Source organism: Hypanus sabinus, chromosome 23 (assembly GCF_030144855.1).
Source record: "Hypanus sabinus isolate sHypSab1 chromosome 23, sHypSab1.hap1, whole genome shotgun sequence".
Taxonomy (NCBI): domain Eukaryota; kingdom Metazoa; phylum Chordata; class Chondrichthyes; order Myliobatiformes; family Dasyatidae; genus Hypanus; species Hypanus sabinus.
Genome location: NC_082728.1, coordinates 64797874 through 64817584, shown reverse-complemented (window position 1 = coordinate 64817584; position 19711 = coordinate 64797874). Strand labels below are relative to the sequence as shown.

The 19711-nt window shown below is 41.5% G+C and overlaps 1 protein-coding gene across 2 annotated transcripts in view; it reads right to left on the bottom strand.

Moving 5' to 3' along the window:
- Positions 1-19711, bottom strand: part of LOC132380265 (protein HID1) — a 257992-nt gene that overhangs the window by 104365 nt on the left and 133916 nt on the right. For both annotated transcript variants that reach the window (XM_059949013.1, XM_059949014.1), the window contains exons 9-13: positions 10191-10331; positions 8721-8811; positions 7459-7610; positions 3564-3642; positions 1998-2162 (exon numbers count right to left, since the gene is read on the bottom strand). In XM_059949013.1, coding sequence (XP_059804996.1) covers positions 1998-2162; positions 3564-3642; positions 7459-7610; positions 8721-8811; positions 10191-10331 — 628 coding nt within the window. The remainder of the gene's footprint in view (positions 1-1997; positions 2163-3563; positions 3643-7458; positions 7611-8720; positions 8812-10190; positions 10332-19711) is intronic.

Below are 19711 nucleotides of genomic sequence, written 5' to 3'. Positions count from 1 at the left end.
ACTGGAATTTAGAAGATTGAGGGGGGATCTTATTGAAACGTATAAAATTCTAAAGGGATTGGACAGGCTAGGTGCAGGAAGATTGTTTCCGATGTTGGGGAAGTCCAGAACGAGGGGTCACAGTTTAAGGATAAAGGGGAAGCCTTTTAGGACCGAGATGAGGAAAAATTTCTTCACACAGAGAGTGGTGAATCTGTGGAATTCTCTGCCACAGGAAACAGTTGAGGCCGGTTCATTGGCTATATTTAAAAGGAAGTTAGATATGGCCCTTGTGGCTAAAGGGATCAGGGGGTATGGAGAGAAAGCAGGTACAGGGTTCTGAGTTGGATGATCAGCCATGATCATACTGAATGGCGGTGAAGGCTCGAAGGGCTGAATGGCCTACTCCTGCACCTATTTTCTATGTTTCTATACACGGTTTCCTCTACTGCCATGATGAGGCCAAACTCAGGTTGGAGGAGCAACACCTCATATACCATCTGGGTAGTCTCCAGCCCCTTGCCGTGAACATTGAATTCTCCAACTTCCGGTAATACCCCCCCCCCCTTTCCCTTCCCCCATCCCAGTTTCACTCTGCCTCCTCTTCCAGCTGCCTATCTCCTCCTTCATGATTCTGCCTTCTTCGACTACCCATAGTGCTTTCCCCTTACATTCCTTCTTCACCTTTCCTGGTATCCCCTTCCTGCTTCCCCTCCCCCACCCCTTGATCTTTCCTTTTATTGGTTTTTCACCTGGCACCTATCAGCCTTCTCCTTCCCACCCTTCCCCTGCCTTCTTTATAGGGCACCTGCCCTCTCCCTCTTCAGTCCTGACAAAGGGTCTTGGCCTGAAACGTTGACTGCTCGTTTCCACAGATGCTGCCTGACCTGCTGAGTTCCTCCAGCATGTTGTACATGTTGCTTTGACCACAGCATCTGCAGTGTACTTTGTGTTTGTGCCCAGAAAATCAGTGGTTTCTGAGACACTCAAATAACCCTGTCCAGTCAAAGTCACTTAGATTGCATTTGTTCCTCATTCAGTGGCCGTAGTGTACATATTATATGCAGTCAGAAAAATGAGTGAATACTCTGCTGATATTCTTGATATTTACGGAGGATACAAAAGTTGGTAACAAAATGAACAATTGATCTCCTGTTAACCCTTTTTCTGCAACACTGAAATTAAATTCAAATAGAAATGAGCTATATTCCACTTGATATTTTTATTATAGAAATTTTTTTTACTAAAAAGGGGTCATTTTAGCAATGTGGTTTTCAAAAAACAAACTAAATATCCTAAAAAACTGCCTCTATTCATGCCCCTGCTTATCTTTTCCCTTTTGTCCAGTACATTTGCCCTCAATAATATTGAATCTGCTTCCACCACTCTCTTAGGCAACGCTTTCATATCAAAATAACTTGTTGCCTAAATAAATAAATAAATACATCCCCATATTAAAACATAGAAAACCTGCAACACAATGCAGGCCCTTTGGCCCACAATGCTGTGCCGAACATGTACTTACTTTAGAAATTACCTTGAGTTACCTATAGCCCTCCAATTTTCTATTTAACCAATCATAAATTTCCTGTGTGTCACTCAGTAACAATCATGAGTAGAATATTTGGATAAGTTTTGCCTCGTTAGCTAGTGATGTCAAAGCTGGTTATTCCATCATCACTATACCATGGCTAGCTCAGACTTACGGCAAACCTGCACCTTGGTAATGGTATATTACCATACATCTATCAGAGGCTAACACTGTTATTTATGGCATTTTTAATTTCTTGTGACTCTCTTGTGATTTTTTCTCATATTGGTACCCTCTGGTTATTGTTGCTTGTGGCACTAGAAATACCTACTTCCTATATCAGTGTATTTAATGCCTTTAATGTAACACACTGGTATACACTGTATACACTGGTATACACTTAGTCCATGCCAATTAATTTACAATGTAGTATCTTCTGACATTCAAAGCAACTTACAGAATAATAATAACGCGAGACCACGCTTACCATCAAATTGGTACTGAATGATGTTATTGAAGACTTCCAGAAGGAAGAAGACCAGGTGGTGGTTCTGAGATGCTGAGAACAAAAACCAAGTTGTAGAGAAGGCTTCCAGTAGGTGCAGCAATTTATTTGCAGCAACCATGGACAAACTCTTCAAATACGGAGAGACTATAACAAAAAATAGATACACACTAAACACGTAATCCATTTCAAATCTATTATTTTTCATCTCAGGCGAATCATACAATTCTTTACTTGCATATAATCTCAGGGTGTGGGACCTATAATACAGACATTGGTAGCCCATCCTTAGTTCCCCTGATCTGTGATTGGGAAGTAAAAAATCTAATCTGAAACAAAAACATAAAATGTGTTAACTCTTCGGCTCAATGAGATGGAAGGTAATGGAACTGAAAAGCTATCTCTTTCTCCCTCCATCCCTCCTCACGCCTCCCACAGATGCTGCCTGACTTGCTGAGTGTCTTCATCATGCTACTTTCTCTCCAAAACCCTGGGTTGGAATTTCATGTAATTGTACACTCACCTCAGATGGGAGTTAACTGTCTGCAACACTGAGGTAGAACCAATCACACACAAATGAGAGCAGTTAGGGTATAGAGTGTTGATGGCCCTTACTCAGGCAAACTTGTTCCTCATTGGAACTGAATCCCAGTGGAACAGGATCTACAATCTGATCCTTCAGCCCTCTGTGAGGCTGCATGGCTCACAACCTTCCTAATCCATCAGCTAGTTGGCTTGGAAGGCCCTATATGGATGGTCAGCCAGGCAAGGGGCGGGCCTCAAGGATTACTGATGCAGACCTGTGTCCTAAACTGATCATTACAAGGAATGTAAGGAAGTAAGGAATGGTATGTGTCAGAAATGAACAGGAATAAGGGGAAAATTTCAAGTGACACAAGTTTCACAAGCAAGTTTGCCTAGGAACAAAACCAGGGAAGGTTATTCCATAGCCTCACTCATGCAACCAGGTTTCATGTTGTGACCCTTCAAAAATCATGCATGCTTGTGAGCATGTAGACCTACACACACAGCTCAGCTACTATAACAGCCATTCCTATCAACAATGTTCTGTAGGACACAGTGGCAGCAAACAGAGTGCCAGCTCAGCAGACAGTAAATGCATCCATTAAGAAGTAAACAGTTTCAACAACGGAGGAGTTGTGACAGGTATTGAATATGCTGCAAAATCTTTTAACAGTAATGGTATGATATCTAAGTAAACAGATTAATATGGCTTGCTGATGATTAAAGAATGGGAAAACTCCTACTCTTCTTCAGAAGTCCTGGGAGATGTTTTATATTTCTGAAATCACAGGTGGCAGCTAATTGTAGTGTCTTCTCAGAAAGGAGACACCTGCAGTACTATAATCCTGCAAACCTAGATCATAAATTCAGCACTGCATTAGGGCTTGAACCCATGTCATTGGTTCAGAGGCAAGGGTTCACCTTGGTTATGGATGGTTAATCCATCAAATCATTAGTAAAAGCACAATTTATTGTTATTAAAAAACATATTTCACAGAACAGTGAGTAATTCCTGAAGCATACCGTTAACAACAATAGTGAGTAGACAATCAAACAAAGGCTGCAAACGCTGATGCCCACTTGTGATAATCTTGTGAAACACCTGCCATAAACAACAATGATACTAGATTCAGAGCAGGTAATTCATATAAAGCTATGATCTTCCCTCCCCACTAGAAGTCCCTATAATATACGCAGTCTGCTTGATTTGCACTCCAGCACAATCCATATGAAATACCTCTCCATTTTGTACACACATGCAATTTCAGCCCCACATCATAGCTCCCTCCCACCATTCTACTGTCTCCCTTTGCTCCTCTTCTAGCATTCACTTTCATTCTCCTGCATTCACTCTTCACACCTTCAACACAACTGCCACGTCAACTGTTTCACCTGCAACTAGAGAAGGACAGGAGGCAGTGCTGGAGGAATAATTAATTTGAAAGATTAAAATTGAAATGACTATCTGCTGTAGAATCTGTGGGTCAAGCAGCATTAGGACTACTGCAGGTTTCAACCCAAAAAAATTCCTTTCCTCCCACAGATGCTGTTCAACCTGCTGAGTTCCTACAGTAGATTATTACTCCAGATATCAGTACTTGCAGTTAATTGTCATCTTTAAGCTGAAATAGTCAAATTCTGTTCAAAAGATCATTAATGCTTTATGTAAATAGCTTTGTGTTGTACCATGTACAATCCCAGAATCTCCCAAGCTATTTTAGACAATGGAATATCTTTGAAGTGCATCTACTGCAGTGATGCAAGAAATGCATATCATTTCATGCAGATTCCCTGATAAACCAATGAGTTAATTAATCAAAAAAATCCATTACTGATGACTATTAAATTAACTTTGGCCCAGATATCAGAATTCTTGGTCTTCTCCAAAATAGTGACATGACTTTGTACATCTGTGTGGCTCAGTATCTCATTTGAAATAAGCATTTTGGTCAGAACCTACTGGAATTTCCCCAGTGTAAGAATTGACTCAGTGACAGTGGATTGTCTCAAATGCCATTGATATTACAAAGGAAAAGGTAGTAGGCACACTCAAAGGTTTTAAGGTGAAGTCACCTGAACCAGATGGACTACATCCCAGAGTCCTGAGAGAGGTTGCTGAAGATATAACGTATACATTTGTCATGATCTTTCAAGAATCACTTGATTCTGGCATGGTCCTAGAGGACTGGAAAATTGTAAGTGTCATTCAACTCTTTAAGAAGGGAGGAAGGCAAAAGAAAAGAAATTATAGACCAGTTAGCCTAACCTCAGTAGTTGGGAAAGTGTTGGAGTCTATTATTAAGGATGAAGTTTTGGAATATTTGAAGACAAATGATAAAATAAGTCAAAATTAAGCATGGATTTTGTAAAGTGAAATCTTGCCAGACTAATTTGTGAGAGTTCTATGAGGAAGTAACAATAAGGGAGGAAAGGGAGAAGCAGTAGATGTCATTTACTTGGGTTTTCAGAAGGAATTTGATAACGTGCCATACATGTTGCTGCTTAACAAGATAAAATCCTTTAGCGTTACAAGTAAGATATTGGCATGGACAGAGGAATGGCTGACAGGCAGGAGGCATCAAGGGGTCAGTATTGGGACCACTATTTTTCACATTGTCAATAATTTGGATAATGGAATTGATCGCTTTGTGGCAAAGTTTGTGGATGATACAAATATAGGTGGAGGGGTGCTGAGGAAGCAATGCGATTGCAGCAGGACTTAGACAAATTGGAAGAATGGGCAAAAAAGAAGCTAGATGGAATGAAGTGTTAGGAAATGTACGATAATGCGCTTTGACACAAGAAACAATAGTGTGGACTATTCTCTAAATGAGGAGAAGGTTCAAACATCAGAGGTGCAGAGGGACTTAGGAGTCCTTGTGCAAGACTCCTAGAAGGTTAATTTACAGGTTGAGTCTGTGGTAAAGGCAGCAAATAAAGTGTTAGCATTTATTTCAAGGGAAATAGAATATAAAAGCAAGGAGATAATGCTTTATAAAACACCAGTCAGGCCACACTAGGAGTATTGTCAACAGTTTTGGGCCCCAAGTCTCAGAATGGATGTGTTGTCATTGGAGAGAGTCCAGAGGAGGTTCATGAGGATGATTCCAGGAATGAAGGAATTAATATGAGGAGAGTTTGGCAGCTTTGAGCCTGTACTCACTGGCAGATGGAGTTCAACCTGGAGAAGTGTGAGGTGGTACACTTTGGAAGGACAAATTCCAAGGCAGAGTACAAAGTAAATAGCAGGATATTTGGAAGTGTGGAGGAGCAGAGGGATCTGGGGGTACATGTCCACAGATCCCTGAAAGTTGCCTCACAGGTAGATAGGGTACTTAAGAAAGCTTATGGGGTGTTAGCTTTCATAAGTCAAGGGATAGAGTTTAAAAGTCGTGAGGTAATGATGCAGCTCTATAAAACTCTGGTTAGGCCACACTTGGAGTACTGTGTCCAGTTCAGTACTCCAAGTGTGGCCTAACCAGAGTTTTATAGAGCTGCATCATTACCTCGCTATAGGAAGGATGTGGAAGCATTGGAAAGGGTACAGAGGAGATTTACCAGGATGCTGCCTGGTTTAGAGAGTATGCATTATGATGAGAGATTAAGGGAGCTAGGGCTTTATTCTTTGGAGAGAAGGAAGATGAGAGGAGACATGATAGAGGTATACAAGATAATAATAAGAATAGAGTGGACAGCTAGCGCCTCTTCTCCAGGGCACCACTACTCAATACAAGAGGACATGGCTTTAAGGTAAGAGGTGGAAAGTTCAAGAGGGATATTAGAGGAAGGTTTTTTACTCAGAGAGTAGTTGGTGCGTGGAATGCACTGCCTGAGTCAGTGGTGGAAGCAGATACACTAGTGAAATTTAAGAGACTACTAGACAGGTATATGGAGGAATTTAAGGTGGGGATTACATGTGAGGCAGGGTTTAAGGGTCGGATCAACATTGTGTCCTGAAGGGCCTGTACTGTGCTGTACTATTCTATGTTCTATGAACTTAGAAGAATGTGGGGGGGATCTCACTGAAACCCACCAAATGCTGAAAGGACTAGATAGGGTGGATGTGGAGAGGATGTTTCCTATGGTGGGGCTACCCAGAACTAGAGGGCACAGCCTCAAATTTGAGGGGTGACCTTTTAGAACAGAGGTAAGGAGAAATTTATTTTAGCCAGAGAGTAGTGAATCTGTGAAGTGTTCTGCCACAGACTGCAATGGAGACCAAGTCCATGGATATATTTGAGGTGGAAGTTGATCACAGGGCATCAAAGGATATAGCAAGGAAGCAGGTTAAGTGGGATCCGGGATCAGCCATGATGGAATGGTGGAGCAGACTTGATGGGCTGAATGGCCTAATTCAATTCCTATATCTTATGGTCTTATGAACAACATAGAAAGTAAATGTTCTTAGGACTCTGCTTTGAAGAGAGTCCTTGGTGTCCTGGAAAAAAATTATTTTCCAGTCAGCAGAATGGAAACAGATCCCCGGCTAACTATTTACCTGACTACAAAAGCAGCTACAGTTTAAAAGTACCTAATTAATTACAAAATGCTTTTATAAAAGTGTTTAATTGCCTATCTGCCTTTCTTTTACTATGGTTTGATTTAATTATTTAGCGACACAGCTGGAGTAGTCTCTTCTGGCCCTGCAAGCCATGCCACCCCAGTAACCCGACAACTCCAATTAAACCTAACCTAATCAAGGAACAAATAACAATAAACAATTAACCTACCCAGTACGTCTTTGGACTGTGGGAGGAAACTTGCGCACTCCATGGGGAGGGCATACAGACACTCCTTACAGAATGGCTGCTATGCTGCCACGGCACCCAAAACTCTTAATCAATTTCCCAATTCACCATTTGGGATGTGAGCTTTCATTCTCCGACTACAAGTAACACCAGGGATCACTGATACATACAACAATAAGAAGGTCAGCATGTGTTCCAGTGAAGACCGGGATGTCCATGGGCACACGAACTGAGTAAGGTTTGTTCAGTCGGACACCGAAATTACGCTCTCCACTGAGAAGCAGGAGGATGAAGACCCCAATGTGCATCAAACCCACACGTGCTAAAAGAGGAAAGGAAAATTATTCTGAGACATTCCCCCCTTCCTTCCTGCCAGTTAGGCTGACACCCCTAAACATCAAAGTATGAGTGGTTGAAGGGTAATCGTCTGCATAATCATGCTTCATGTCTGAGCACAACTAGTACGGCTTCCAAGCACCCCAGGATCAGTCAAGCCTCATTCACTCAAACTCAAAAATGGGTGTCCATCTCTCCCAGGGCCCCAGGGCTATGGCAATCTGCCCAACATTATTTGACTTTAGATACCAAACCACTTGGAACTGGGATATCATTGTCACATATACCAACGAACAGTGAAAAGCTTGTCTTGCATACTGTTCATACGGATCAAATTATTACACCGCATTGAAAAGAGTAGAACAACTATAATAGTAGTGAATAGATCTGGTACCATCTTGCATAATCCTTTTTGTTTCCATCTATTGCTCAATTTGCTTCACTAATCTATTAATTGTGGCTTAGAAATAAAAATGACATTATTTTTGAAACATGAGCTATCTTGCACTCATGCACTGGGAAAATCTGGCCAGCCCAATGAAGAATTCAATGATGGTTTACATAAAATAATTATTCAGTCAATAGAGTCCCAATCCATTACATAAACTGAGCATAGCGTAGCAGTTTGCATAACTCAGCTTCAATTTTGACACTGTCTACATTCTCTCCATGACCGGATAGGCTGGGTGCTCTGGTTTCTTCCCACATTCTAAAACATAGATTAATAGGTTACTTGTTAACATGGGAATACTGGGCAGTGCAGGCCCATTGGGCCGGAAGGGCTTATAACTGCGCTGTACTCTAAATAGAGATAAAGCTACAGTTTAGTGCTTTGATGAACAGTAACGGTTGTCTAAGGTTCCTGCACAGTCTAGTCAGAATGGTGAAGAAGGTACATGAAACACTTGTGTGTCAACATTAGATAAGTTGAAATCACCTTCTATTGCAAGCCCATCACTCTTACAGCTTTCTGTGATCTCCCTACAGACTTGCCCATCTAATTCTCACTGACTATTGGGGGCCGAGAGGAAATCCCTCTTGTTTACTGATATTGCCTTAATGGAAGTTGTATAAGCAAAGTAGGTGTGAAGCTTACACTGGTCAGCTCTAGCGTCATTCAGGTAATATAGGATGGGGACCAGGATATCCAGTACATCACTGCTCTTCAGCACAAAGAAAAGGAATTTCTGGAAAAGAAGAAAACCAGATAAGTCAAGTCATATCGTTTCCAACAGCTGCATTTCACTGTTATCCACTAGAGCCAATACATTGCTGGCTCTGCAAACTTCTTACCCAAACCAGCAAAATCATTTAACATAGAGCACACTTGAAGTACACAAAACAGGAATGCAAAACTCTGCAATAGAACAGACCTGCAGATCTCTCTCTGCCATCACAATCACTCTTCCACTTGCTCTGAGTGTCACAGTGACCCACTTCTCTCCCCATGTGCAGTGATCCTCGCTGGGTATCAATCTCAGTGACCCTCCTATCTTCCCTTCCAGACATAGCAGTGGCTCCTGCTGAGTACAATAGTGCTAATCAATCTGTTATAATTTATTCTTACCTAGAGTCACGGAAATGTACATCACAGAAACAGGGCCTTTGGCCCATCTAGTCCATGCCGAAGCATTTAAACTGCCTACTCCCATCAACCTACACCAGAGCCATAGCCTCCCATCCAGGTACCCATCAAACTTCGTTTAAACATTGAAATCAAGCTCACATGCATCACTTGCACTGGCAGCTCGTTCCACACTCACAACCCTCTGAGAAAAATGGTTTCCTCTCATATTCCCCTCAAACTTTTCATCAAATCGCTCCTCAATCTTCTATGTTCCAAGGAATAAAGTCCAACCTATTTGATCTTTCCTCATAATTCAGGTCCTCCAGTCCCAGCAACATCCTTATAAATTTTCTCTGTATTCTTTCAAACGTATTTACATCTTTCCTGTAGGTAGAGGACCAAAACTGCACACGATACTCCAAATTCGGCTTCACCAATGCCTTATACAACTTCAACATAACATCCCAACTCCTGTATTCAATACTCCAAATTTACGAAGGCCAATGTGCCAAAAGCTTTCTTTATGACCCTATCAACCATTTTCAATGAATTTATGGACCTGGGTTCCCAGATCCCTTTGTCCTACCACACTCCTCAGTGCCCTACTGTTCACTGTGTAAGATCTCCCCGGCTGGTCCTACCGAAGTGCAACACTTCACACTTGCCTGCATTAAATTCCATCTGCTATTTATCAGCCCATTTTTTTCAGCTGGTTCACACTGAGCTGCAGGCTCTGATAGTCTTCCTCGCTGAACACTACACTCCGAATCTTGGTGTCATCTGCAAATTTGCTAATTTAGTTAAATACACTATCATCCAGATCGTTGATATAGATGTCAAACAACAATGGACCAAACACTGATCCCTTTGGCATTCCACTAGTCACAGGCTTCCAGTTAGAGAAGCAACCATCTACTACCAATCTCTGGATTCTCCCACAAAATCAATGTCTCATCCAATTTACTACTTCATCTTGAATGTTGAGCAACTGAACCTTACTTTGTTGAAGTCACAGAGTTTCCAGAAGAGAACCAGGAGCTCTTGGTGGAACTGAATTTTTTTGGTCGAGTTGGGTAGGTATGTCTGCAGCAGTGGATTATTAAGCAGGCGAGCAAGGCCCTTCAGAATGAACTGAAAATCCTGTGTAGTAAAAATCAGAAATAGTTACTTATTTTTTGCTGTCAGTGAAGCATCAGAAAGCTTCAGTACTGTTAGTACTAATACCCTCAGTACTATCAACAAGGTTCAAACCCTGGGTGTCTGTACCTCCCTCTGCAACTGGATTCTTGACTTTCTGATTGGAAACCGCAGATAAAGCAGATTGGAAATAGCAACTTCTGCTCATTGAGAATCAATACTGGTGCACCTTAAGAATCTGTGTTTGCCTGCTGCTCTACTGTCTCTACATCCATGACTATGTGGCTAGACACAGCTCAAATGTCATCAATAAATTTGCTATTGTGGGCAGAATCTCAGATGGTGGCCTGGAGGCGTACAGGTGAGAGAGATCAGCTGGTTGAGTGGTGTCACAACAACAACCTTGCACTCAAGAGCAGTAAGCCCATGAAATTGAGGAAGGGGAAGATGAAGGAACACACAATATTCCTCATCTGGGGATCAGTGGAAAAGGTGAAGTTTCAAGCTCCTGGGTGTCAACATCTCTGAGGATCTCTCCTGCACCTAACGTATTGATGTAGTTACTTATAAAGAAAGCATGTCAGTGGTTACATTTCATTAGGAGTTTGAGATTTGATATGTTACCAAAGACTCTAGCAAATTTCTACTGATGTATGATGAAGAGCTTTCTAACCGGATGTATCACCGTCTGGTATGGAGGGCCACGGTACAGGATTAGAAAAGCTGCAGAGGATTGCAAACTCAGCCAGCTCCATCATGGGCACTAGCCTCCCCAACATTGAGAACATCTTCAAAAGGTGATTCCTCAAAAAGGCAGCATCCATTATTAAGGATCCCCATCATCCAGTCGTTTCTTATTGTAATTTTTATGTTTCTTGTTTACAGTGACATGCAAAAGTTTGGGCACCCCTGGCCAAAATTTCTGTTACTGTGAATAGCTCAGCGAGTAAAAGATGACCTGATTTCCAAAAGGCATAAAGTTAAAGATGACACATTTCTTTAATATTTTAAGCAAGATTACTTTTTTATTTCCATTTTTTACAGTTTCAAAATAACAAAAAAGGAAAAGGGCCCGAAGCAAAAGTTTGGGCACCCTGCATGGTCAGTACTTAGTAACACCCCCTTTGGCAAGTATCACAGCTTGTAAACACTTTCTGTAGCCAACAAAGAGTCTTTCAATTCTTGTTCGGGGGATTTTCGCCCATTCTTCCTTGCAAAAGGCTTCTAGCTCTGAGAGATTCTTGGGCCATCTTGCATGCACTGCTCTTTTGAGGTCTATCTACAGATTTTTGATGATGTTTAGGTTGGGGGATTGTGAGGGCCATAGCAAAACCTTCAGCTTGCGCCTCTTGAGGTAGTCCATTGTGGATTTTGAGGTGTGATTAGGATCATTATCCTGTTGTACAAGCCATCCTCTTTTCATCTTCAGCTTTTTTACAGACGGTGTGATGTTTGCTTTCAGAATTCGCTGGTATTTCATTGAATTCATTCTTCCCTCTACCAGTGAAATGTTCCCCATGCCACTAGCTGCAACACGAGCCCAAAGCATGATCGATCCACCCCCATGCTAAACAGTTGGAGAGGTGTTCTTTTCATGAAATTCTGCACCCTTTTTTCTCCAAACATACCTTTGCTCATTGCGGCCAAAAAACTCTATTTTAACTTCATCAGTCCATAGGACTTGTTTCCAAAATGCATCAGGCTTGTTTAGATGTTCCTTTGCAAACTCCTGATGCTGAATTTTGTGGTGAGGATGCAGGAAAGGTCTTCTTCTGATTACTCTTCCATGAAGGTTATATTTGTGCAGGTGTCGCTGCACAATAGAACAGTGCACCACCACTCCAGAGTCTGCTAAATCTTCCTGAAGGTCTTTTGCAGTCAAACGGGGGTCTTGATTTGCCTTTCTAGCAATCCTACGAGCAGCTCTCTCGGAAAGTTTTCTTGGTCTTCCAGACCTCAACTTAACCTCCACCGTTCCTGCTAACTGCCATTTCTTAATTACATTATGAACTGAGGAAATGGCTACCTGAAAACGCTTTGCTATCTTCTTATAGCCTTCTCCTGCTTTGCGGGCATCATTTATTTTAATTTTCAGAGTACTAGGCAGCTGCTTAGAGGGGCCCATGGCTGCTGATTGTTGGGACAAGGTTTGAGGAGTCAGGGTATTCATAAAGCTTTGAAATTTACATCACCTGGCCTTTCCTAACTATGTTTTCAACATACAATTGTTCAAAACAAAAATAATACACTAATCTTGTTTAAGCTGTTGAAAAGAATGTTTCATCTTTAAGTTTATGACTTTTGGAGATCAGTTAATCTTCTACTCACAGGCAGGTTCGATTTTGTCATTTAAAAAAAAATTGGATAGGTATATGGACAGGAAAGGAATGGAGGGTTATGGGCTGAGTGCAGGTAAGTGGGACTAGGTGAGAGTAAGCGTTCGGCACGGACTAGAAGGGCCAAGATGGCCTGTTTCCATGTTGTAATTGTTATACGGTTATATAGATAGAGGAGCCACCTGTTGGTGGAAGGAGAATGGGCTATGGAAGGCAGGATGGAGTAAGTGCAAGAGAAATAAGAATAATTGGTTTGGCAATTATAGTACCACCTACCCACCCTGCCAACAACACCTTTCATATCTGTGGGGAGCGAGTTTATTCATGGTTAAAGAATGACTGGTATGGTTGTTGTTACCCTGGGTTTGTAATACCCCTGATTAGGAAGTACCCCTCTTTAAGAAACCACCCACATTGGAAAAAGGGGGAAAGCAGGAACAAAAAGAGGGCAACCTCTGAAATGGAGTGATTTTGGATGATAGTACAGTCTGCCCTCCTTATCCGCGAATTCCGCATGCGCAAATGCAACCAACTGCAAATCGCGAAAACCCAGAAGTGCTCTTCCAGCACTCGCTGTACGAGCATGTACAGACTTTTTTTTCTTGTCATTATTCCCTAAACAATGCAGTATAACAACTATTTTACATAGCATTTACGTTGTATTAGGTATTATAAGTAATCTAGAGATGATTTAAAGTATACGGGAGGATGTGCGTGGGTTATCATGGATTGGAATCGAAAAAGATCGGAAGTTCTCTTACTCAGTAAGTCGGAACAGGTACATCTGGTATTATTTAGTGTCAGTTAGTCAAATGCTTGGCTTAGTATATAGTATGTTTTACCTTTCTATGCATATAAAACACTTAAGAACGTATGTTTCAGCACCGGGCTCGGGAACTTCTTCTCCAGTTCAATCCAGTGACAAACCGCTATCGAGTGCGCTCTCCACTGTGCCAGGTTGATGTGGAGGATCAAAAACCCAAAACCCCAAAACCAAATAATTAAACCACTGCGTTGCTTAGTAATAATTGTAGCTTTCATCAGGGCAGGGCCTTTCTCACTTTATCCATTAAAATTGTTCCGATCGTTGACCAACTGCAGCCTAATAGTTTTCCAATGACTGACGGCATTTCACCTCTTTCCAATCGCTTTATTATTTCCACTTTATTTTCAATCACGACCGTGATTATTTTCATGAACAGAAACACTGTGGATTCAGATCTCTACTGCTGGGTCCTAATGTCCACCGCACTGAGGCAGGTTAAATAAGGTCTGGGGTTCTGCTGGGTCCTAAGATCCACCGCATTGAGACGGGTTGAATAAGGGACTTAAGCATCCGCGAATTTTGGTATCTGCGAGGGGTCCCAGAACCAATCCCTCGCAGATAAGGAGGGCCAATTGTAGTTTCCTCTTACGGGGCTGCAAAAGTGGCTAGGGAATTGATCAATTCTTCCCTCGAGAAACTGACGAATGCAAAAACAGAGAGGCTAGATGGAACCCGACAGGCTCTAGAAGCTGTCACAGTGGACACCATAGCCCTGAGAGAGGTGGCTCTTCAGAACAGAATGGCCCTTGATTTCCTGCTGGCTGAGAAAGGGGGGGACTTGCACTATCATTGGGCAGGAACGTTGCACGTACATACCAGACGAATCAGAAAATATCACTAATCTTGCAGACCACATAAAGAAATCAGTGACTAAAATAAAACAGGTGGGCAGGCAGTTCCACAACTATAAACCATCTGTGGGAGAATGGTACATTATGGGTAATACTTGTAATCGTGGGATTCAGTCTCATTGGTCACATGGACTGCAGTGGAGGTAGAAGGAAAACTCAACTGGATACACACCACTCAGTGCAAACAGCACTACAAAAAAAGAAAGGAACAACAGACTTGAGTCAATAGCCACGAGATTCCTTTGTGCCCTACTACCCTCCAGAGGACAGGACCCGATGACTCTTGCCCCCATGTATGTACGAAGACCAGCTGGAAGGCCTAGAACCTCTAGGGAAGGGGAGGAGAAAGAGGATAATAGTGATAGCTATGATGAGGAGGAATGTCTGGAAATGCACCTTTTTCCGAGGGTTATGAGGTCCCCTTCCCAGAGCTAGACTCAATGACAGAATATGAATGTGAGTAGGGTAACCAATACAAGTGTTGATCTAGATCAACAAGGACGGATTTGTGGAGGAAAAGGGCTGATAAACTACGAGACTAGGGTCAAGCAGACTGCAAAGCAAAAAGAATTGTGTGTAAATAGAAGAATGTTAAGTGCTAAATCTTGCAAGATAAGGTAAGAGTCTAATCCGAGGCTACCCTAGAAATAAGAACTTATGTGCTGAGTTTGCAAGATTGTTTAACATGTAGCTGCTCTTTTCTCTCAAGTTTTTTTTAAGTGAATGGTAACATATTGTTAGAGTGGTAATATTTCTATACGATGCTTGGATATATTATAATAAGTCTGCTGTTTCTATGCTGAACTCTATAAAAGGATGCTATTCTAACAGGAGAGTAGAGTCGGGTGCTGGTGGAGACCAGTCCTCTCTCTCCTTGGTACCAAGTAAAATAAAGGTCCCAAAACAAGACTCAGGAGTCGAGCATTTTTTCATATGACTAAGGTCAAATTTCCACAACACTCATTCTTTTGTGGCATAGTTCAATTAGTGGGCAACCATTGCAGTTTGAGGGCACCACCTTTGTGCAGTTTCATCGATCAGGAGAAGTTCCACAGCACAGACAAAAGGAAACAGCAGGAAATAATTAAAGCTTTAAATATTAAGGGACAGATAATGTATTTGGTGTTCAGTAATTTTTTTTTAAATACAAAAAGCTGACGTCAATGCTACACCACAGATAAATAAAGTCACAAGAAACAAGCTGGTTATCAGGGGCCAACCATTCAACGGAGACATAATCGATAGTGCAAAGGGCAGCAAGGGACAATTCAGATGATGTAACCCTAATTAGAAAGTCAAAGAGGAAGGAGGACACTGAGTTATCAATGAACATGAAATGGTGACATACTCATTAAGAAACTCAAGCTGAAGACTGGGATATTCCACAGCTGTAGAATTTAAAGTCAGTTAATTAGCACCAGTGCAGACAGAGTAACTGGACTGCAATAAAGATCCATCTGATTCATTGATCCCAGAGGAAGGGGAATCTATTGCCCTTACCTAGCCCAGTCTGTACGTGACCCCAGGCCCTATCGAGTGAGTCTCTTTTAAACATCGTCTGATATGAATATAAGTAAACTAAAGAATAGGTGCTCATCTTTCTAAAGATGATTTCATTCACTCTATAAATTCACAAAATGAAAGCAATGGACAGGATGTAAATAAATATCAAGGCAGAATAGGAATGGGGTGCTGGGGATAAAATTGCAGAAATATTAAGTGATTACATTACAACTAAACACATTCAGTGCGATGCAACTACCTCACAGCTCCAGCCAGCTGGAATTAGTTCTGACCATGAGTTCTGTGTGTATGGACCTTATATGTTCTCCCTGTGACCTTGCGGGTTTCCCCTGATGCTCCAGTTTCTTCTCGCATCCCAAAGATTTGACAGTTGATAAATTAATTGGCTGTTGTAAATTGTTCCTGGTGTACCTGGGTCCCAGAATCTGGGAATAATTGAAGGGAATATTTATTTATTTACTTACTGCGATACAGTGCGTAATTGGGGAGAGTAGGGTTAGTGTACTTTGAAGTTTGATGGTTAGCATGGACTTGCAGGACTGAAGAGCTTTCTATTCTGTACGGTTCTATGGCAACAACTATAAAGAAAATTTAACATAAGGAAAAGAATTAAAACACTACAAGACGAAAAGAAGACAGGAATCAAAACTATAACGATAAACTATTTATAGAGGGGAATTCTTGCATGACTGCCCTCAGTAAATAATCAAGATATAGAAAAATGATTGTAAGTAAATATAGCGGGCCCATGGGCATCCGCCTCCGTGTTAGAGACCCAGGCTCAAACCTGACATCAGGTGTTGTCTGTGACTGGTGGAAGAAAGGTGGTTGTAACCTATCCCTAGTATGTAGGCTGGTGATAATATCTGGGAGGAGCTGCTGAGAATGAGGTGAGAACAGAAAATGGGATTAATGTAAATAGATGTCAGATAGTTGGCACAGACTCAATGAGCCTGGGTTTGTGTGCCAGCTCTCAATTAGATTAATTTACCAATATATCCAAAATTCCAGATAAGATGTTGCATGATATATTGATATTCCTAATGACAAGGGAGGAGGTCATTTGTCCCATCATGTCTGACAACTCTCAGAACAATGCCATTACATCCACCTTATTTCAGTACTCTACAAACCCATCTTACTCTCATGTCAACAACGCCACTCTGATAGCAGGTTTATAGATGGAGTTATGGGACAAACAACAGAAGGGACAGTTCAAAGACTCAAATCCTAAAGATAAAGGAAGAGTACATTAAATATTTCAGTGTCATAATCTGAACCACACTATGCTGATGACACTGTTTTGAGGGTATTGTCAACACTGAAGGAGCACAGTCACAGTACTGAAAGAAGCCCTTTGGCTCACCATGTCCATGTTGACCACCAAGTGCCCTCTGTACCAATCTCATTGTTACATTTTGGTCCACAGTCTGTTATGCCAAGGAGATTAAAGATTTCATCCAGATTCCGTGGAAATGTTGGGAAATTCTGCCTCCATCACTCTCTAAGGCAGTGTATTCCAGATTATAACCATTCTCTGGGTAAAAAAGTTCTTCACCCGGATTATTCTCCATGACCTTACCCAAATCTCATGCCACTTGCTTCAGACATCTCCATTGCTATCTACTCTATGAATGCCTCTTATAATTCTGTACATCTCCATCAGTTGCCTCTGCTCCAAGAAAAACAAGCCCAGCCTCTCCTGACTTCCCTCATAACTGAAACGTTCCATCCCTGGCTATACCCTAGGGAATCTCCTCTGCACTTTTTCTACAGCAATGACATCTTTTTCATCTGTGTGTGATTAGAAACACACACAGTAGTGTCTTTTCTAGTGTTTTGGAAAGCTGCCCTTATATTGAATGGTTAGCTAATAAAGGCATATCTATATACACTTTATTATCAATCTACAAGTGCTTCTATCTTCAGAGATCCTTAGACTTATAGTCTCTATATTCCTTAATACTCCTAGGGTTCTACCATTGATTAAATTGGTCCTACCCTAATTATGTGAATCACATCCCACTTATCAAGATGACATTCCATCTGTTACTGTCCTGCCTATCTTACCAAGTAATCAATATCATCCTATAACCTACATCCATGCTTCTCATTATCAATAATGCCACCAATTTTTTGTGTCCTTAATCAATCCACAAACCCTTTGATGTTGAGTTGCCACACCTGCCTTTCAATGTCAATGTCAACAATGTCATTGTAATTGCGAAAAGATACTTCCACATATTCCAAGTTCTTCTGCCTTATCAGTCAGACTTGTTGCAATAAATGCAATTTAGCCATTCTTCCTATGTGCCTTATCATGCCTATGCCTGCTCTGCCAACTGGACTGGCTTGGTTTGCATCTATTTTTGACTGCCGACTTTGCTAATTGCTTTCTGTCCCCTTTCTCCTACCAAATTATTTAAAACCCACTTCAAAAGCATCAGCAAATCTGCCACAGGATGTTGGAGCTGTTCTATTTGTCCAGCTTGTACAGGATCCACCTTTCCCAGAAACCTTCCCAGTGACGTCAAAATGTAAGGTTTCTATCACCACCACAGTGAATTCCCTCTATTCTTATAGCTAGCAACACCTGACACTAAAGGTAATCCAGAGATTACAACCTTCAAGATCCTGCTAATTAACTTACGACCCAATTCCCTACAATCACTCTTCCTTTCACTAATGCCTTTATAATAACCAGTGTAGACCATGTCCTGCCCATTGTCTGGTAAGTGTGACACTATTATAGCTCCGGGTGTTACAGAGATAGAAGTTCAATTCCATCACTGTTCTGTTCAATCCACTCTGTGGAATGGATGGGTTTTCCTGGGTGCTCCAGTTTCCTCCCACAGTGTAAAGATGTACCAGGTGGGTTAATTAGTCATTCTAAATTGTCCCATGATTAGTTTAGGGTTCACTGGGGTTGGTGGGGATCCTAAACCGGTGTGGCTCAAAGAGCCGGGAGGGTCTACTCCAAGCTGTATCGCAAAATAAAAAAAACATTACAGGATAGTGCAGGTCACGTTTTAACTTACTCTCAGATCATTCAGCCCTTCCCTCCTACATAATCCATTTTTCTATCAGCCATGTGCCTATGTAAGAGTTTCTTAAGTGTTCCTAATGTTCCACCACCCACCAAGTGCTGGCAGGGTGCTCCATGCATCCACCACTCTCTGTGTAAAGAATGTACCTCTAATATCCCCCTTATAGTTTATTCCAGTTGCTTTAAAATCATTCACCGTTGTATTAGTCATGGGGTGCATACCACGTGCTCTGGGTGACTTATCTACCTTCAGATATTTCAGATTCCCAAAAGCTTTCTCCCCAGTAATAGCATCTTCCCATACTTCTGCCTCACTTTCATTCTTAAACTTCCAGCATACTGCTCATGTTTTCCACAGTGAAAACAGATATAAGATGCTTATTCAGTTCATCCACCATTTCCTTGTCCCTCATTACTACCCATCCAGCACCATTTTACAGCAGTCCAACTCTCGCCTCTCTTTTACACTTCATATATCTGAAGAAGCTTTTAGTATTCTATTTAATATTACTGGATATTCCATCTTTTTCACCTTGATGCCGTTTTAGTTGCCTTCTGTTAGTTTTTAAAAACTTCCCAGTCCTCTAACTTCCCGCCAATTTTTGCTCTATTATATGCCCTCTTTCAAGTTTTTCAGTTTTTATGTTGGCTTTGACTTCTCTAGAATATTTCTTCTTTCGGATGTACATCCTGCACCTTCCGAAATGATCCCAGAAATTCCAGCCATTGCTGCTTTGCCATCATTCTTGCTAGTATTCAGTTCTAATCACTGCAGTGTGTAGTGAGACTATGAGTAAGGA